This window comes from Artemia sp. Qi Xiang Cuo, chromosome 15, assembly GCF_049724085.1.
Source record: "Artemia sp. Qi Xiang Cuo chromosome 15, ASM4972408v1, whole genome shotgun sequence".
Lineage (NCBI taxonomy): Eukaryota > Metazoa > Arthropoda > Branchiopoda > Anostraca > Artemiidae > Artemia > Artemia sp. Qi Xiang Cuo.
Genome location: NC_142808.1, coordinates 37,303,605 through 37,325,652, shown reverse-complemented (window position 1 = coordinate 37,325,652; position 22,048 = coordinate 37,303,605). Strand labels below are relative to the sequence as shown.

Here is a 22,048-nt window from a genome sequence, read left to right as displayed (position 1 = left end):
ATATAAGGTTTTTTATGGGGAGGGGGGTCTTATAAACTTTGAAGGGGGCTCATTCAATTGGAATTGAAAGTTTCATTTCCCTTTTTACGATTCAAAAGTGATCTGAAAGCACCCCCCCCCCCCCTCATGCACGTTTTCCCCAAATGTATCTGATCAAAATTTTGAAACACCAGCCCCATTCTCCCCTCCTTGCCCTTTTTATGTGCCCTCCTCTTCTTAACAACAGTCACAATTTTGTAATTGTCATTTTGTTCAAACTAGTCAAAAGATCAAATAGGTGTGCCTCCAGGGATATTAAGGTGAAACTTCAGAGGACTTTAAGAGATATCGTAAACTAAATCAGAGGCATTATGTGCATCCAGTTTATCAAAAAGGCAGATCAGCAATATCTTAAGAACGGCTGAGGGTATTAAGTCGAAACTTTCAGAACATGTTGAGGCGGATGTTTTAAAGTAATTGGAGGGCTGCCAGTTTCCTTCCCGTGCCCTCTTTAGCTGCATTCGTTCCAAAAACATTCTATCAAAATTCTGGAATAGCCATCTTGTTCAAAATAGTCTGAAAGTCTAATAACCATGAATTTGAGAATGGCATAACACTCCACAGCTTTAGGGAGGAATGCCGAACACAATAAAAACGTACTATTGCATGCTAGTTATCAAAAGGGTGTATCAGCATCATCTAATGAACGGCTGAGGGTATTGAGTTGAAACTTATACATTGAGCCTTCATATAAAAACCTAATTAGGTCTAAGGAGGGGGAGGGGAAGTAGAAATTGGTATGTAATCCCTCTTGATTCCCAGGAATATTTTTAGTCTACGATGTTCTTATAAAGTAAAGAGTAACATCAAACCCCAGTATTAGCAGAATTCATTCCATATAGGAGGGGAGCTGCTCCTTCCTCATCCCCAACCTCTTCCTCACGGTTGTAGAAACTTCGGAGGATGCTCGTATGGTCGGAAATTGAGATTCCTAGTCCTTTTTTTTTATAAATCGAAAGTAATTGGGGACCAACCAGTCCCTGTCCCAAAACTGTTTTGATATCTGGTACTTTTGTTACCCCCTAGGACATCTGATCGATTTTTATGTACCTGTTTTGTACTTCCTCTGTGGCTGCTCAATTTTTTGTGTGGGGGAATTTTCCACGCAGGAGGGAGGGGTTGGGGGGCTTCCATTGGACCTGTTCTCAAGGGAAAAATTCAATTACGAAAAACACCCTAGGCCTTGTCGTTTTACTTATTACGTTTTCACTGCATTCACCGTCTTTACTTTTAATTAATCAAAAAAACTTTTTGCACAAAATAAGTTTTTCAAAAAAAATTAAAGAACTCCATTAAACCAAAAATGAACAAAAATAAAATCAAATAATATACAAAGCATACAACTACCACAAATCAGTATCACTAAATAAATGAAACCTAAAACAAACAGAAATTAAAAGGAGTCAAACTCAAAACGAGCAGGAATTAATCTGAGTAGGGTTTTAAATCCTATTCTTTCTAAAAGCCATAATATAATTTGTACTTTACTGAAAACAATTTAAATGAATTTACTGAAAAAAATGTGCATTGTCAATTTAATATACATATGCTAATATTTATACCTTAAAATCTCAATTAATTTTTGATTTATTAGTTATAAAAGTGAAAACATTTAAATGAATTTTTTTCAGTAAAGTACAAATTATATTCTGGCTTTTAGAAAGCATAGGGTTTAGAACCCTACTCAGTTAATTTCTGCTCGTTTTGAGTTTGACTTATTTCAATTTCTGTTTGTTTTGGGTTTCATTTATTTATTGATACTGCTTTTTGGTAGTTATATGCTTGGTAAATTATTTGATTCTATTTTTGTTAATTTTTGGTTTAATGGAGTTTTTCACTTTTTTTGAAAAACTTATTTTGTGCAAAAAGTTTTTTTTGATTTATTTCTGTTTGTTTTATATTGACATAGTCTTTTTTAGGGAGAAAGACTGAGCCTCTTCTGAAGTTACACAACCATCCCTTCCATAAAAAAATTGAAAGGGCAATAGCAATTTAAATTTCTAATCGAATGAGCACTTTTTGAAATTTTTACGACAACGCTTTCTATAAAAATATTATATGCCCCCAGGGCATAACTTAAAACCTTGCCCTGAGGGCTGTGTGTGGGAGGGGGGTTATCATCCTCAAGCACCTAATTTCCAGAACTTTCAACTATTTCTCTCACGCCCACCTTTTCCCCAAACACATCCAATCAAAAATTTTACGTTGAACAAAATGGCTATCTAAAAATTTTGATTTGAAAAGGTGGGCGTGAGAGGGGGGTTACTTGCCCTCCAATCACTTTTGACTATTAAAAGGGGCACTAGCCCTTTGAATTCTCAATCGAATAAGCCCTTTTTGAAGTTTCTACGACAAAACGTTCTATAAAAAACCTTACATGCCCCCAGGACGAAACTTACAACCCTTGCCCTGAGGGCTGTGGGGGGAGTGTCCTCCTCAAAAACGAAATTTCTATATGGAAATCAACTACGTTGAACAAAATGGCTATCTCAAAACTGATTGGACGTGTTTGGGGAAATGCTGGGCGTGGAAGGGGTGTTAGTTGCCTTCCAATCACCTTCGACTGTTAAAAAGGGCACTAGCCATTCCAATTGCCAATCGAATGAGTCCTTTTCGAAGTTTCTACGAAAACTTTTTCGATACGAAGTGCCCTGGCTAAAACCAAAAAAAAAATAATGCATTGTGCCAACATCGTTCTCTACTTAGGCAGCGCTATTGCGCTGTCTATGATACCACCCATATAAGTGAAGCTATCCACTCGATTAATCTTCTCATCGCTGAATATCATCTCTTCACTTGCATTTATTCCTAGTCTAAGCAACATAGTCCTCTTATATTTTTTTTATTTTCAAGCCTATTCTTGCACCCTGAACTCTCAAAACCTACAAAAGTTCATCATTTTGCTAGCATTTATATATAGGACGCTCAAATCATCTGTACAATCCAAGTCTAGGGGAGTTTTACCTTCCCATTTTATTCCATGCTCTTATATTAAGCTTTTTTAGCGCTCCTAAGGACAAACTTTCGTCTTGGAATAGTATTATTGCTGCTGCTATCAATTGTTATGCTTCGGTGGCATATATCCAGCGAGAACCTTTGCCCTCCTGGCTGAATCTCGGTGTTTTTTTGACAATTCTTTAAATTCACATTTATGGTATTTTTTCCCATATTTACTAACTAATTCAACTAAAAAATTGTTCAAAGAAAAGTAAAGAGCCATATATTAGAGCATAAGGCGAGTGGAGCAAAAGGCCGATAATAAAATTCAAACTTAAAACGAACAGAAATTAACATAAATAATCACGTCCAAAATAAATATAACAGATGGTGCTATAGATGAAGAAATTAATCCTAAAGCGAACATAAATTAAAATGAATAATCCATTCGAACTTTAAATTAACAGAAAATAACACAAACAGGAGTAGGGCTACCACCCCCTAACCTTCTTGAGGGCATTGCGTTATTCGCGCTTTACTGAAGACGGTTTGTATTTCGGAGCATTTTATTTTTTATTTGGCATAACAATAACACTACAACAAAGATAATGTCAAAGGGCTAACCAGGGTTTACAAACAAGATTGGTGCCACTCTACCTCTCCCGAATCGTCTAAGCTCTGAACTGTCATTAATGATTTGTTGAAGACAATATGTATTATGATTATTTTTGGTTTGTTTCTAAATATTTATATATATATATATAAATTAAAATAATTAAAAAATAAATATTCAAGATGGCTGATTGAAAACAGGGGTTTCTCACTCCGGGAACAATATTTAAACTTTAGTTTTTTGGGGTTTAGGGGCAAAAAGGTACCTAGGTTAGGTTTGTTTAGGTATGTGTTTAATATATGCTATGCTTTAATTAATGACTAATTTTTTAATATATAATGAACTCCTTGAAATCATGAAAATTATTGATTTAAAATAATTATGTTGGTAAAAGACTGAATACTTTAAATACACTTCATTTTCAGCAAAGTTTACCCCCCCCTCCAAAAACACAACAACAACAAAGGTATGTATATGTGGGGGCTCATCCGAAATCCCAAAGATTTTGTGCATTTCTTATTCAAATTATCAAATGATTATTTTTTATTTGCACGTGAGTGGAGACAGGTACACACTTGCATGCACATGCCTGTATGCACGTGTGTTGTAAGCACCTTTCGTCCGTGCAAGCGCACATGCAGTTGCCATGTGCTGATTTCGGCATCATCTAATTAGTGTCTTGGGCAATTCGCAAGTACTTTATCAGTTACCAAAATTTTTCAGTTTATGAGTTTGTTGATAAGAGCATCGAAAGTTATAATTATCTAAGGACTCATTATATTAAAGCGCGGGTATTGTCACTGGGGACATGCCTTCATTCCATGTTTGAAGAGGCATATATAATCCTCAATATCTGATCTAAGTTAATAATAGACTTCGAAATAGACTTTTTTAGGGGAAAGGGGCTGGTTTTTCCTATTCGTGACTCTTGGAAAATGTGATGGATGTTTGCTCTTTACTTAAAAACAAAATATACATGGGCTCTGATATTCTAAACGATTCTAATTTTAAACGATTGTTTGCCTGTTATTCCAAGCAAATTAATGGTCCCGTGTCAATTCTAAATTCTTGGTCAACCTTCCTAAGACCATAGGCGGGCGTGCCTTGTTTGCCTCTCATTCCACGCAATATAACGGTCCTATGTCAATTTTAAATTCTTGGTGAACCTGCGTGAGAATCTAGGCAGGCATGCCTTTCCAAAAACTAACACACAAGTACTTGTCCAATAAGAGTCATATTTACTCCCACCATTTACCCGTGCCATTTAAACATTTTTGCCTCTCAATTACTCGGACTATATGTCTTGGCTTTTTTCTACAATTAGCCATGTCTTGATGCCTACTGCAAAATACTTGATTTTCAATTCAAGATTTAAGCTGATTGGACTACTTGTCCAATAAGAATCTGATATAATTTTTTTTTAAGATTCTCACATATTTTGAATATCCGACATAAAAAAAATAACTCCAATAAGAGACGTCAGTAAATGTTGCATAAGTTGTGTATGCATGTAGCCTAAGCAGGGCGGATGGATAGCTCCATGAGTGGTATGACATGTGTAGGTTACATGGAAATTGGATAACTGCGTTCGGGCCGAAATACCAATATATTTAGTTTGGATTTTTTAGACAGATCTCGTCCTTCCGCTCCTCCCTTGGCGTTTGTTTTAAGATTAGCTATAGAACCTGGGTATTCAAAGTTCACTCATATCCAACTGTTTGAGGGTCATTTCACAAGAAGGAAAACACCAGTGAAGTTACAAAACAGTATCACACAACTACAACAATAAGATTTAAACAGAAACATATGATACAAATGTATTTATCCTCGAATCGATATTAGAAATTAAATAAGAAAGAGTCAGAAATGAATTGTCGGTTTTAATCTTACCAATTTTAATGCATTCGCAATTCCATCAGCACTGCTATGTTATTTCACTATTTCTCCATAACTCCCATACAGGGTTGAGTTTTGTTATGCATAATTCGCACATTTTGAATATATCTAATAATTTTTCAGATTTTAAGAGGTACAAACACATACCCTTCAGGCAGATGGTAATGATTAGATGTTATATTTTTTCGGCTGATATCTTCTTCCTTTTTAAGCGTTTTCCTTTTCTGTTTTGCCGTGACCTTAAATTTTTTCATATTTGCAGAGTCGGGCGCCAATATCAGCGAAGTTAGTTGCCAATATGTTAAGCGTCTCTGGAGCTGACCACATAATTACCATGGATCTCCATGCTTCTCAAATTCAAGGATTCTTTGACATCCCCGTGGATAATCTGTATGCAGAACCCGCTGTGTTAAAATGGATTAAAGAAAGTATTCCTGACTGGAAAAACTCAGTCATCGTATCCCCAGATGCTGGTGGAGCTAAAAGGTGGGGATCAACTGAGCCATATGCATATGTATTTCAAATAGAAAATTCCAAAAACTTTTTTATGTTTAATTGTATTGGGTTACGTCATGGAGGCATTTGACTTCTAATTCGGCTGCTTCTGAAGGACTTTTTACGCTTGATTTCATTCAGGAAGGGATACTGCATGAGTGGAGAAGTGAATTGGGTTTGTTGTTTCAATACCCAAAGCATGAATCCCTGTAATAATTGTTCTGATGTGGGAAGGACTATCTTACGTTTACTATCGCCTGGAGGCCCTTCCTGTCGCGCTCAGTGAACAATAAGTACACCTTTGTGGTCTATAAATTTCGGGAAATTCATTACTTTTTTCAAGCTAATCATTTCTGTAAGAGATTTAACTAATGTATGCATGTTGATGTTGCAGTTAGGTCGTTAAGGTCAGTCTGCTTGTCTCCATATATTAATCTGTATGTTTGTGAATATGTATGCCAAATTCCATGGTATAGATATAGTCTGTATATTTATGTGTCGTTACATGTTTGAATTTTTGTTTTGTAATTGACATTTCTTTTTTAACTTTAGGAGTAATTCTCACTTTCGAAAATAATTAATTAAAAAGCTAGTATAGAGTAAAAACAGAGCAAAACTAGTAAAGAGATTAAGTAAAAAAGTGAGGAGTAAAGTAAAAGTACAGTAAAGCTAGCATTGAGTAAAACCTAGTGAAGAGCTAGTAAAAATACAGGAGCTTTAGATAGCAGAAAATATACTTCTGTATAAAAATATAAAATATAAGCACTGCCCCCTCCCTCCCCTGTCCTGACCTAGAACCACCAATGTATTGGATTGAAACAATGAGGGTATCTATGGTGTTTAATTTTTTTTTAATTATTGGGGACAAGATTATAGTTCTTATTTTTGCAATGAGCAGCTTGTAATGGAAGGAATTAACCAAAATCTAATTCAAGAATAAATTAGGCTTATTAGGGTGGTATGCAAAGTGTAGTGTTTGGGTAGCAAGTTGTGTAACATCAAAAACGACAGAATCATCTTCCTAAACTTACTCATGCTTGAAGAGGGCAAACGGTAATCGAGGAAAGTGGGAAAGGGGTAATAGGCCTGAAAAAATCAAGTTCCCACGCTGTCCCATACCAACTGACGACTCTTGAGGTCAATTTGGCAAGAGCAACCAAATACATAAAAGTCGAAAAGATTATATCCGATCCCTTGTAAAACAGTTCGTGGTAACGAAACGGAAGTACAGAGCGACTCGGCCCGATAGTAATTGATGCTGTAAAAAGCAGAATTTTGATAACAGTAGACGTACAAAAAAGTTGATTTTTATACTAATTTTATATATTCATTAATTTTAATATAACCTGTTTTTAAACTTTCTCAAATCTTTTTTTTTTTTTATCTAAAGTGTCAAATGCCATTTTTGTTGAGGGCACACCAGTCAGGTGACAGGGGGACCGGTCGTCAAGTCTACCTCTGAACAAGAGTGAACAATATTTACAGTTCAGCTGGCCTAGATAAAAATAATTAAAGTTTTCGTTTCTTTTTAAGAAGAGAATGGCTATCTTCTAGTTATTTTTCTTATTATTTATTCAGATAGGTTTTGCGTTGGAAGCGGTTGCAAAGTTACTCTATTTTACTTCTGTGTTATATTACAGACATATTTGTTTTTTAATTTGGTTTAGTCACTGCTAATAAACTCAATTTTCGTCTGCCTTTCGGCCGCATCGCTTGCTACGACCAGGAGTTCTGTCATTGGGTCTCGTGTCATAAGTATAGTCCTATTCCAAGTCGAGTTTTCTGGATTTGATTGGGGGGAGGGGGTGTATTTATGTAGCACATAGTCCCTCCTAAGGTTGCAAAATTATTTTCGATTTTTTGTGTAAAAGTGAGGAAATACACAAGGATCTATAAAAAAGCAGAAGTTTGTTGTAAATATAATAAGTCTAATTCTGCCATTGAATGTGCAAATGGAATCGTAAAACTGGGGTCTCTAAAAGGGATTAAATGTTTAAGCTCGTTTCCGTCTCCAGAAAAACTAAAGTCAGGTTCTGTGGTCTCCGGGTCGGGCCTTTTTGGATCTGAAATCGTTGCAGCACGCTGCTAATTTTAGCACTTAAGAAACTTAACTTCTGTTCTTTTTAATTTATCTCATATTCCTTACAAAACTTTTTAATAACCGGTGTATTGTGACATTGTGCCACGACTACTTATGCGATTACCTAGTGATATTGAGTAAAAGTGAGTGCTTAATTATAAAAACGATATTAAAATGCTGTAGAGCAAAGATTCCCCCCCCCTCTATCTTTCCGATTGCTCTGTATAAAATATGTCTGATAGTGGCTTTTCAAAGTAATATCTCTATCTTGTTAAATTATCTAAAATGTTCTTATTCTTTTTTAGAGTAACCTCGATTGCAGATCGTCTGAATGTTGAATTCGCCCTTATTCACAAAGAAAGAAAGAAAGCGAACGAGGTTGCTTCAATGGTATTAGTTGGTGACGTCAAAGATAAAATTGCCATTCTTGTCGACGATATGGCAGATACATGCGGCACAATTTGTCATGCTGCTGAAAAGTAAGTTTTGAGTACAGGAAGCTGCTGTCTGTTCATAGGGTGCTTTAGGAGCGACTCTTATTAAGCATGGCTTGGAAAATAATTCAAAAAGAGAAGATTTTTAAAAATCTCAAAACTCTAACCAAAAAGTTGTTTAAACCAAATTGTTATGATCCATTTTCTGAATGCTTATGTATATAAAAATCAAGACCAGCTAATGTATGTTTCTTGGTGTTTCCCCCCTTAATTTATAGGCAAATGTTGAATGCTTCGACAGTCAAATTAGACCCACATGACCCCTTAATGATCCAATTACATCCTTCAGCAGTGGAGACTTAGTTCATTTTATTCGGGTGGGGGGGGGGGGGCGCAAGAGCTAAGAAGCTTAAAAGATGTGACAAATGAAAAAACACTTGCGGGGAAATGTCTTTTTTGTACACTTTAAAAGTTTTTGATCCCTTGATTGGGGGGAGGGGGCTGGCCTTGTTCCAACTCTTGTGATTGTTACAACAACCATATCTGAACAAATCTATAATCTATTTCGGTAAAACGCGTTTTGAAAGATGGTAGTTATTCCTGGATTTTCTTTAGTTTTACGGGACTATGACTCGCCAGGAAATTTCTTGGAAAATTCGTTTATATTCATCAACACTTTTTATACTTTAATGTTCGTCAATATATTTTGAAGACACGACTCATTTGTAATGATCTGGGTATTATTTGAATTGCTTGAGAGGGGATGGAGATATAGCGTAAATTAAATAATAATAATTCTTTAAATAGACTTAAGAAATGCTCACTTATTTCGTCATATACAAGTTTGGCTAAAAGTTACTTAACATATTATAAAACAGAACCAATAACCGGTTATAGTGAAACTGTTATAGTTACAGTGTTACCATGTGTTACTGCTTATAGTGTGTCTAAGATATATATATATATATATATATATATATATATATATATATATATATATATATATATATATATATATATATATATATATATATATATATATATATATATATATATGTATATATATATATATATATATATATATATATATATATATATATATATATATATATATATATATATATATATATATATATATATATATATGAAGCCGCCGGCACTCGGTACGCGGCAGGGATTCTATATATAAATTCTCTATGTCGCTTGTCTTACAAACGCAAACGATTTCAGCCTTTTCTTGATGTAATGACGTCCAAATGGACCTTAAACTCGTAGAAGTGGTGCCTTTGTAAAATATTTTTTCTTATTGGATTTTTAACTTTTGCCTCGGCTTGTCTTTTGTTATCATGAAAGACATGTCGCCAAACCTTTGTTTCTTTCAATTGTTCAGGTGGTGGGACAAAAACTTCTTTTTCTTCCAACGATTTATCTTGTCCAAGTTTTTAATTTTCAAAGATATGGAAGGCATTGACAACCACCTTTGTTTCTTTTAATTGTTCAGGCGGTGGGACAAGAACTTCTTCTTTTGCCTTGGCTTGTTTTTTGTCATTATAAAAGACGTATCGCCGAAACTTTTACTTCTTTTAATTGTTCAGGTGGTGGGACGAAAACCTCTCCTTCTTCCAACGATTTATCCAGCCCGTATTTTTGATTTTCAAAAGTATGGTAGATATTGATGTCCTTATCCATGTCAAATCCAAAACCCAAAAATCATCGCTGGCATTATCTGTTATTTTGCTTCTTTATACCTCGGCTCATCTTTCATCATTATGCAATACATATCGTTAAACCTTTGTTTTTTTTAAACAAAGGTACGGTAGGTATCAATGAACTTATCAATGCAAAGATCCCCAACCCAGTCATCATTGCTATCATTTTCAATTTTGACACGTTTTGATTCTCGCTGTCAGGTTGATTTTCATTGACTCGCTGCTCTTCATTTTCATTATTGACTCCCTCACTTTCTTGCAATGGCATTTGTTTTAGCTGCCCGTATTTTTTTTGGCGCAATTGATGGTCCAGGTTGTCAAATTTCACATCTCATCACGTTTGATAGTTCAGGTGTTGGTTCCAAAGAATCATCATTTATAGTAACTGCAACTGCAAATTTTCTTTTTGAGCCTTTCAACAGACATTCTATTACTTAAATAACTGTTGCGTTGGGAACTCAACAATCTTGTTTATGCTATGCATGACATCATAGAAGAAAATGCTTATAAGATGCCGTATATGATGTCATAAGAAATGCTTATATGATGTACTAACATAGTACATGACGTCATTTGCATAAAACCAAAATTAAGGCTCTTAATGAATTTTCTCAGACTTCTGAACTATCTGGCAGCTACCTTCAATCTCAAAAGTACCTGGATTAAAAATTTAAAATAACAAATGAACTAGATTATATTATTGCGACATAATTTTGTGCAAAGCTTTTGATGATGCTCTTCTTTTGGGTTTGTTACTTGAACTAATCCCTTGGACATTTTGCAACACTTTATTTTGAATATTGGTGATTTTTTAAATTAATCATTTTTCTTTTTTTTCTTAGTTTTGTCATGGCTGGTTAGTTCGGCTTTAGATCCTTTATTGGCCAGTCATAATATAAGATAATTATAAAACAGTTTATTGATAATGCAACCATTCTGCAGAGAAAAATAATGTATTTCTTAGTGTTTCCTTAGAATTGACAAATGGTCTAAAGAAAATTAAGCTTCAAATATTTACGTAAGGTTGACTATTGAGTAGTAATTTGCATCCTCCAATGAAGATTTTTGCGTAAAGGCAAGGAATGGTGAATTATTGGGACAGAATTTGCAACCGAGCGCTAATGACGCGCCTGGAGGGTCTGATCTATAATACATCACAAGGCATAAAGTCTAGTCGCATCTTGTCCTTTCTTTTTATCTCTGTAACTCCTTGTGTTGATGGCGGTTTCTGTTTTTCTCTATCTAGTTTAGTTTCAACATTTTAGCGTTGTGTGCTTAGTTCATGTGCTTTGTGTTTTCTCTTGATTTTACGTTTTCTTACGATGAATTCAAAGGGCATGGGCAACTTATTGTTGCCCATGGTGATGACGATTTTTTTTTTGTTCTCGATCTAGTTTAGTTTCAAGATTTTAGCATTGTCTGTTTAGCTCATTTGCTACGTGCTTTCTCTTGATCTTATGCTTTTATGATAAATTCAAAGAGTATGGGCTTATAAGAGTGGAAACTGGTGGTAGTGTCAAAAAAATTATCAATGAACTACCGCTTGCTGTTTCTTGGCATTTTTCAAGCTTTATAGTTGTGTCAACTGAGATCAGACATTTATTATTATGTTAATTTTGCCTTATTATTGCACTGAAAACAATGTCAAGGAACGCTAAACGGTGTTGATGTTATTTGTCGAAATTAGCGCCTTTTCCCCTTTTGTAAGTTATCCTTAGGGATAAATTATGAAGCATGGTATGCTGTAAAAATACTACTCTTTACATTCTTTTTTAAGGCTTTTGGAGGCTGGAGCAACCAAAGTGTACGCGATTCTCACCCATGGTATTTTTTCGGGTCCTGCAATTTCTAGAATAAACAATGCCTGCTTTGAAGCGGTTGTTGTAACAAACACCATACCACAGGAACAACACATGAAGGACTGCAGTAAAATACAGGTATTTAACTCAAATATCCTCACAAACGCTCATTCTCTTATTATTCAGCAGCAGTAGTGTCAATGCACTGAAATTTAGTTGTTTTTTTTTTTTTTTTTGTTTTTTTTTTCGTCAGTGAGAAAAAAAATACCAAGAAAGTCATTTTTCTATAAAATACCCCTAAATAGGCATGCTTCAAAATTCAAGGAAGGGGAGGAAAAATATCTAGGAGGAATGGGCACATGCCCGTCTTCCTCGCGTGACACCACTTTTTTGTCTACATCTGTAGGGAAAGGATGATTGTACTATCTCTATTAATATTTTGGTGATTTCTAATGAAAAGCAAGTCGTCCTCGAATGGTGTGGTATGATGTCGTAACGAAAGATTTAAGGGAAATGGAAACTTCTTGGGAGGTAGTAAAAAGGGAGGCTTTGAATAGATTGGGATGGAGGAGGAGCGTACGTAGATGCAGTAGTAGTAGTATATACGTTATCAGATTTTAAAATTTCTAAGATATAAGATGTCTTTTCAGACGTCCATATTGTTTCTATAATTTTGTTTCTTGCGTTGAAGTTCTGGTGCTTATGCCCCTATAAAAAAAAATATTATGCCTGAGCCAAGAGTGCTTACAAAAAAATAACTGCGTAGCATCAAAATGTAACGGAGAAAACGCATCGAAAAAGTTTTCTTTTTTTCAGTCTGTTCAACAATATAAAAAAGAAACCAAACCTGAAATCGAAATTCTGAACCTTAAGAGATTTTTAGGAACTATTTTATGAAAATATAATTCTTTTTCCATTTTTACTTGCATCAGGTTTTCTGAAATTCAGTATAAACAAAGCTCGGGCCCAAAGCTACAAACTCTTGCACTACTAAGCTGCCCGAGGCCAGTACAGCTACACACGCTCTCCTTCTACCACAGAGTATTCAGAGCTTCATTTAGTACGCCCTCTCAGGAAGATTTTCTACTTACCTTAAATCTTTTCATATATTCTCGTTCGACGCAATTGGCGGACGATCCTACTTTTTGTTCAACCCCTTCTCGTGAAGTTTATCTACTTATCTTAAATCTTTTCTTATATTCTCGCTCGACCCAATTGGCGGACGTCCTACTCTTTGTTCAACCCCTTCTCATGAAGTTTTTCTACTTACGTTAAATATTTTTCTATATTCTTGTTCGACCCAATATGGCGGATGTCCTACTTTTTGTTCAAAGCTTTCTCATGAAGTTTTTCTACTTACTATAAATCTTTTCTTTTATACACCCTCGACCCAATTGGCGGACGTCCTACTTTTTGTTCAACCCCTCCTCATGAAGTTTTTCTACTTAACCTAAATCCTTTCTTATATTCTCGTTCGACCCGATTTGCGGACGTCCTAATTTTTCTTCTACCCCTTCTCATGAAGTTTTTCGACATACCTTAAATCTTTTCTTATATTCTCGTTCGACCAGATTGGCGGACGTCCTACTTTTTGTTCAACCCCTTCTCATGAAGTTTTTCGACTTATCTTAAATCTTTCGTTATGTTCTCGCTTGACACAATTGGTGGACGTCCTACTTTTTGTTCAACCCCTTCTCATGAAGTTTTTCTACTTACCTTAAATCTATTCCTATATTCTTGTTCGACCCAATTGGCGGACGTCCTGCTTTGTTCAACCCCTTCTCATGAAGTTTTTCTACTTATCTTAAGTCTTTTCTTATATTCTCGCTCGACCCAATTGGCGGATGTCGTACTTTTTGTTCAACCCCTTCTCATTAAGTTTTTCTACTTACCTTAAATCTTTCCTTATATTCTCGTTCGACCCAGTTGGCGGACGTTCTAATGTTTTTTCAACCCCTTCTCATGAAGTTTTCTACTTACGTTAAATCTTTTCTTGTATTCTCGCTCGACCCAATTGGCGGACCTCCTACTTTTTGTTCAACCCCTTTTCATGAAGTTTTTCTACTTACCTTAAATTTGTTCCTATATTCTTGTTCGACCCAATTGGCGGTCGTCCTACTTTTTGTTCAACCGCTTAGAGATATTTTGCAGCAAACGATCTTCTTCAACAATCTGTAAAACGTTGCCTAATCATCTTAATCTTTCTTTCCTTATAGTAGCCTAGTCAATGTACGGTTTGAGCCGGAACAAACTGCAATGCAAGTGTTTCGACCCAATTGGCAGACGTCCTACTTTTGTTCAACCCCTTCTCATGAAGTTTTTCTACTTATCTTAAATCTTTTCCTATATTCTCGCTCGACCCAATTGGCGGACGTCATACTTTTTGTTCAACCCCTCCTCATGAAGTTTTTCTACTCACCTTAAATCTTTTCTTATATTCTCGTTCGACCAAATTGGCGAACGTCCTAATTTTAGTTCTACCCCTTCTCATGAAGTTTTTCGACTTACCTTAAATCTTTTCTTATATTCTCGTTCGACCCAATTGGCGGACGTCCTACTTTTTGTTCAACCCCTTCTCATGAAGTTTTTCTACTTATCTTAAATCTTTCGTTATATTCTCGCTTGACCCAATTGGCGAACGTCCTGCTTTTTGTTCAACCCCTTCTCATGAAGTTTTTCTACTTATCTTAAATCTTTAATCTTTTCTTATATTCGTCGACCCGATGTGGCGGACGTTTTACTTTTTGTTCAACCCCTTCACCCAATTGGCGAACGTTTTGCTTTTTGTTCAACCCCTTCTCATGAAGTTTTTCTACTCATCTTAAATCTTTTCTTATATTCTCGCTCGACCCAATTGGCGGACGTCGTACTTTTTGTTCAACCCCTTCTCATGAAGTTTCTCTACTTAACTTAAATATTCTCTTATATTCTCGTTCAACCCAATTGGCGGATGTCCTAATTTTTGTTCAACCCCTTCTCATGAAGTTTTCTACTTACCTTAAATCTTTTCTTGTATTCTCGCTCGACCCAATTGGCGGACCTCCTACTTTTTGTTCAACCCCTTCTCATGAAGTTTTTCTACTTATCTTAAATATTTTCCTATATTCTCGCTCGACCCAATTGGCGGACGTGTTACTTTTTGTTCAACCCCTTCTCATGAAGTTTCTCTACTTACCTTAAATCTTTTCCTATATTCTCGTTCGACCCAATTGGCGGACGTCGTACTTTTGTTCAACCGCTTAGAGATATTTTTCAGCAAACGATTCTCTTCAATCTGTAAAACGTTGCCTAATCATCTTAATCTTTCTTTCCTTATAGTAGCCTAGTCAATGTACGGTTTGAGCCGGAACAAACTGCAATGCAAGTGTTTCTTTCGCAGCCTGAGCTTTAACCGTATCTTCTAAATCTATAACTCATACAAAGAAGACGGTTGGCTTCCTTGATCTCCTGTCAATGGATACAGTGGCAGTCTTGCTTGAATTGATATTAGCCAGTCGAATGCGAGGATGATCTGCATTTAGCTTTAATGGCCCTTTCCTTCGATTCTGTGCATATCTCGATGCGGTCCTTGTTTGCGTAACAACATCGCCAGTACGGTTGATTGTATCTGCCCCTTTTTTCGCTCAGAGCAACGGCACTGGAGTTTGGTATTTCCTGGTTACAAATTATACAAGCTCGAACTCGTGTTTAAGAAAGGCTCTTACCAAAGATGTATGGTTATAATTCCTATACTTCACCTCACAAAAGATTGGGGAAAAATTTTTTTTTTCGCTCAAAATAGTTGTAAACCCCTTAGGGGTTTACATTTTACCTTACGTCAGCCTTTACGAAATCTTTTCGGTTTCGCTTTTCAATCTTTTTCTAAAAAGAAATATAAAATATTAAAAAACTAATCTTTATTTTAATTTAGTTAAAAATGGTATTCTACTTCAAATGACGCTCTAACATTAAAATTAAGGGGTTTGATAAAGGGATAAAAGGAAGGAACCTTACCGCAAAATGGATGTCATATTTGGATTCTCTGACAATTTTTACTGCAGAAGTGCCTGATTCCTCTGAACAGTTGGTCTAGGAAACAGTGATTTTTTGTACTATTTCTCTACCTCAAGCTTGACCAGTGTCTGAGAGGTTAGGTCGGTAAGTTTTTTTTTTCGCACAGCTATTTGCTTTGATATACATTCAGAAACATACGAGTTCTTAAGCTGTTGTTATACCATTTCACCTGAAAGTATGTAGCATGTGATCCTTAACCTTTGAGTAGCACTAAGAGTTTATATTTGTTCATAATTTAAACAATTGATTTTTTCTAACACTAATAATTCTGTTTTTCCTGTGCTTTCTGAATGCGCAGGAATTCTGTTTTAAGCTCATTAAAACAATAAAAGATCATTAAGCAAAAAGTAGAATACGGAAATTTAAGCGTGTCTAAATAGGGCAGTGCAGTAAAAGTGCAATTATTTTAATTATTTTTGGTAATATCTAGTGCGTTTTGGTATCTAAAGGAACCATGCTAATAAAAAAATAAAAGCAGTACCACCAAGTTCCTTAATTAGTGTTCTTTCCAAGTATCACGGTCGCTTTTCTGACAAAGTAAAATTTACCCCCACGATAGTCCCAGATAGAGCCCCAAATAATATGTTTTTCAGTTGCTTGTATCTATCGATGTTCTGTACTTCTTAGTCAACAAGTTTCTTGACCTGTCAATAGAAACCTGCTGACACTCTTGATTGCAAAAGAATTTTTAAGCTTTTTTTATGTCGAATGTATTTGAAAATGATCTAAAGATGGGGATACTAACGAAAGGAAGCATGGTAATTTGTTTAATAGAAATACTGATGCATATTATAAATTAATAATGTCATATTTCTAGTGTGTTAGTTTTGGATATATCATAGGACTTGTTAATTATTTTTTTTTTTTTTTTCAGTGCATTGATGTTTCAATGATGTTTGCCGAAGCTGTTCGTAGAACTCACAACGGCGAATCAGTCTCATATCTCTTTTCAAACGTTCCTTATTGAAAAGACCAGATCTAGGCGTAATTGTCGTTTTTAATCAACGTATTTTATAATTCGTCCTTAATATTCTATTCTTTTTTCACGAGTTGTTGGTGCCTTGGATAAAATCAGGCAGCATTGTTGTTCTATCTGTACATTAGAGTTTCTTTGTTCGTGTCATTCAAAGACAAACAGCAAGGGAAATTAGCTGCTGCAAGCTCTTAAAGAAGAAATTTATTTTTCTTATTATATATCTGTTCTTGTGATTACACTGAGGAAGGAGGTGTATATATGGTAATTTTAAGGTGATCAAGTCACAGAAATCACAATCACTTTTGCTCGAATTTTTCTTGACGATTAGGTTGCCGTGTACCAGTGGAAAGTGCTGTAGCGCTTTAATTGTAAGAATAAGAATAAACGTGGGTGGTAAGGGTGTAAACCAGGATTTTTGTTGTGGGGTGGGGGGGTTACAACTTTTTTTACAAAAAGCAACAAAAATTACTTTAAATGCATTTATGCTACTTTTTTACGGGTCAGACAAAAGTTTCGTGGGAGGGTTCAAAGCCAGTACCCCCCCCCCCCCCCTCTGAATACAACCTTGGTGGAAGGTTACGATGGGATTGAGAATTCCAAAAAAAAACAGAGAAACTTAAAATTTTCGCTTTTTAAAATCCTGTTTCTATTTCCACTAATATCGACCGACGCATGTATATTTTCTGCCCTCTGGACAAATGTTTGGGCCATGAATGGGGTAATAGGGAAATGTCCTACCCTTCCTTAGTTTATCGATCATGTTAAGGATGTTTCCTCCTGTCAAGACTTCTAATTGTTGATTTAATTCAAAAATCTAAATTTCTGTAACGTCTCCCTGGACAAGCCGTTAAAACTGAGTTCGAGATATGCTAACATGAATCATCTCATTGAAGATATCTCTTTTATTGATGGGCTCCGATGGCATAAATGGTGAATATTCATAACTGTCAGTTGTACTTGATATTTGGGTACTTAGTGATGGTTTATTCGGAGGGAGATAAATGCACCTTAAATTGACGAATAAAAACAGTAAATATAATTACGGAATTGAAATCAGACCCTCAATTAGTTTTCATAACTATATTTTCTCTATACTACTCTTATAAGTCTAAATCACGTATTTCAAGAAACCATCAACGAATCCTTTATTTTGTTAAGGTTACAGATAAAGCTCAAATCTGACTTTCGTCTCTTTAGTTTCTTGACTTCTCGTTATTTTGTCTCATAATTGCAAAAAACGTTTCTTGAGCCGTTCTCAAAGCTAGGATTGGCAGGGAATGTTGTTTTGCAGGATCAAACTATGATTGAATATAAATTACCCGGCTGGTCTTCTCTTTGAGAACAGCTTATCAAACACTTTTGTAATGCTGGGCTTGGAGTTGTTTTTTCTGCTATAAATCCAAAATCTCAATCATGAAAAAAGAAAATGTTTTTTTACCGTACATACTATTCTAAACCTTATTTAGCTGTGTCTCAATGGTCTTTTTCCTTTCTTTAAGATATAGCTATCATCGATCCCATGTGAATGTAATTAATTCCGCCTTTCTGCCGCATGGAGAGTACAAATGCACTATGATTTTCTTCGGAAGAATGTTGGGAGTTTGTGATATGTGACGGAATAAAATCTTCTGGTAGCTAAGAAAAGTAGTGCCGTTTTAAAGAGGTTTCAACTCAAAACACGGGGGGGGGGGGTGAGGGTTCATAATGCATTTTCAAAATCTAAGGCACGACAGTTTGTCGATTTTTCGAAAATAACAATGAAGACATCTGAAAAGAAAAAAACTCGAATAACCAAAATACACTTCTTTTCTTTGCTTAGGTGGGCAACTTTATAATTTACAGTATGTATATGGTACATAATTTACATCTGTCTTATCATGGTAAAGAAATCCATCTTTGTTAAAGTACCAATTCACTGGTTAGTTCTAATATGGAATGAATTTTGATTGTGGACATAAGAATGTCCTTATTAAAATATTCCAAAGTTAACCAGAAAAAATGCTTTTTGTCTTTGACGTATATTTTATTTCGAAAAATTTGTTTCCATTTCTTCAAAAAGAACAATGCGTTATTTAATATTGCAGGTACTTCGCCGCGTTTCGGAGCATTCGATGTCTGCCATAATTCATAGTCGTTAGTTTTAAGTTTAGGATCACATCGAGTATTTTTACGGAGGCTTCCGGCAAGTTAAGAAGGGATATGGAGGTAGTTTATCGGGAGTGGTAGATAAGTTAGCCTCAAAACCTAATGTTTCATGAAACAATTGAAATGCTAGCAAAAGTATTGCAGTATGTAGCTTTCCTCCTTCTGTCTTGGTTCTCTTGATCTTGATTTCTTTTTTGTCAGTTTGCACTTCTAAAATAATTCGCATACTATTGCCGCAGCAACACCAGTTGTTTTAACGTTACAGTTGTACTGCAGAGTACTGAAAATTGAAATGAGAAGAGACTGGTTTGAGAAGTTTTATCAACATCATTTTCTTCCCAGTTGTTATGTATGTTTACTATCTCTTCATATCTTTTCCAGCAGATTGGTCTTACAGACAGTTAATTTTAATCTTCAATGTGTCATCTTTTCTGGTTTAAAAAAATATGCCTTAAATTTATACTCTGATTGGTTATCATAAATTTACGCTTTAAAGTTGAACTGCCTTCAACTCGGCAAATTATTAACAGGATACATAATTTTTTGTGCTGTGTGTAATTTTGATTTTATCGACAAATGTGATCATAATGTTGCCTGGATTAATTGTGTGACCATAATGTGTTAAATGTTAAGGGGACTAAACGCCAGTTTACAAGAAGCTGTTTAAAAAATTGCACATTAGGGCTTGATTTCTTTCAAATTCTAAGAAACTTTAAACTGTCGTGCTATTCAAGGTTTTCAAAAATAAATTGACGCTTTGTTCTAAATTTTGTTAAAACGAAATGTGCTCTTCGTCCATCGTACTCCCGAGAATAGGAGCATGTTTTAATGAGTGACAAAAATATTAACTATTTTGGATATGAGGCTCCTTTATTAAATTATTAAATTAAACTTCTAATTTATTAAATTAAAAGTTCAATTTTACATTAGTCATTATAATTTTTAAGGCCTTTAACATATTGTCCAAAGATTGTAATTCACTTTAATACTGAACCTGTCTATCAAGGCCGTATTCAGGGTCTATATATTAGATGGCTTCCCATGAAATATGCACTTTGAATGTGCAATTTTTACCTACTTGTGGCAGAAAATGCTTTTTCTTCTAGCAAAACACTGTTCCAAATAAAAATCCTGGTTACCGTCCTGCATTATATTCTAGAAATTATTAAAACCTCTGTGAACAAAAGCTTTGTTTCGTATATATTACTACTTTTGTAGCGTTATCTAAATTTTGCTTAAGATTTATATAATCCATCGACTCTTTTTCAAATTGAATCTATTATTTTTTATTTTTCAAAGTTCATTTAGATCTAATATATGTTAAGTTTGATTGGTCTTTCTGTTTTTTTTTTTTTCTCTCTAAAAAGGTAGTGCTTAAAATAGTTGAAGTTTGAGCCATTCCTTCAATTTTTGATCATTTTCATGTCATCCGTCTTGTTAGATTAGCCTACAGGCTAATATATGTCGTGCCATTTTATTATAGATATTGTCTTAGTGACTTTCAGAACAAAATATAAGGCAAGTCGTGAAATCATGTGCTTAGCTCTTTAGGCTTCACCAGATAGGTTGAATATAGCGGAAAGGCAATGCAGTATTTTATCAGTATATATTTGCGAATCATAAGCTAATTTTCTGTAGAAAAGGCGGTCTTTTTTTTGCAAACTTTTTGAATTCGCAAGCACCTGGATACTTTCAGAAGAAAATAGTCCTGTAGTGCCGCAGTAGGTTTGACCTTAGCTCGGTAGTACGGGACCCAGAGATCGAATGTGCTGCTGTAGCAGTACACTGTAGGACCGACGCAGGGACCTTAGTAGTCATGATGCATACTTACTAGATCCAGAAGAAAATATGTTTTGCCAGTCCGACTTATCGGGTTAACTCTAACTTCCCCCTATTTATTTCATTGGGGTTGCAGTGACACTTGCAATCTAATACAGAACCAACCACGGTACATATTAACCAAATTTTTCAAAAAACGTTGAACGGTAACTTTCATTTCGATTAGTCTTAAAAGTACAAATTTGTTACGAAAACAAATTTATGGGAATTTCTAAAAATTGCCTGAAATCCCTCGAAAATGGCGTTACATAAAAAAAATTTCACCATTAGAATTGTCCTTGCCTAAAACTCCATTCAGGAAGCCTTACAACCCTTAGCCTTGAACAACTAGGGAAATTCCTTTTTTGTATGGGTAGCACTGATGTATCTTGTTTTCTGTCTTTTTTCTGCAGCTGGTTCATATACAATATGATGTCATATTTGAGTGACTGCTGCCTGGCTCTCTGGTATTTTTTCTCTACTACATTCAGCTAAAAAAAAAGCTGAAGACTTTTTCTTGTGCGTCATGTATAGCCATGGTTGTAGCAACAACTGCAACCCAGAGTAAGTATCATGGTTGTAGCGGAAGCTGCAGCCGAGTAAAGGACGAACCATGGCCCATAGTAACCAAAAATGAAAAAAAACAAACCTCATAGTAAATATTGTACCCCGTAGGGCTTATGATTGTGTATCTGTAACGCACGTCACGACGGTATCACGACGTCACCATATATGATTGGCTGCACCAGTAATGAAGCACAGCTAAAAACAAAAAAAATAGGAAGATTTTTTTTTCAATTTTGGGGTACGATTGTGTAATAAGATTACCACAATGTAGCAACCTCTTGCTGTTCAAACAAGCTACGGGTATGAGTTGGATTGGCTGTGAATTATATCCCCTTGCGAAAATCCTGTTCCGTAAGGACAGGGATACGACTCCAGGTAAAAGTTGGCTATTTGGCTTGGAACGGAAGTCAATGATGTGACTGTAAGTTCATCGGTACATCGAGAAACCTGGATAGAATTATCAATATTTATCCTATTGGCTTTGTTG

The 22,048-nt window shown here is 35.3% G+C and overlaps 1 protein-coding gene across 2 annotated transcripts in view; it reads left to right on the top strand.

Moving 5' to 3' along the window:
• Nucleotides 1-18,436, top strand: part of Prps (phosphoribosyl pyrophosphate synthetase) — a 39,016-nt gene extending 20,580 nt beyond the window's left edge. For both annotated transcript variants that reach the window (XM_089101720.1, XM_089101719.1), the window contains exons 4-7: nt 5,748-5,971; nt 8,366-8,539; nt 11,981-12,140; nt 16,930-18,436. In XM_089101720.1, coding sequence (XP_088957846.1) covers nt 5,748-5,971; nt 8,366-8,539; nt 11,981-12,140; nt 16,930-17,022 — 651 coding nt within the window. In that variant the 3' untranslated portion in view covers nt 17,023-18,436. The remainder of the gene's footprint in view (nt 1-5,747; nt 5,972-8,365; nt 8,540-11,980; nt 12,141-16,929) is intronic.
• Nucleotides 18,437-22,048: the final 3,612 nt, after the last annotated feature.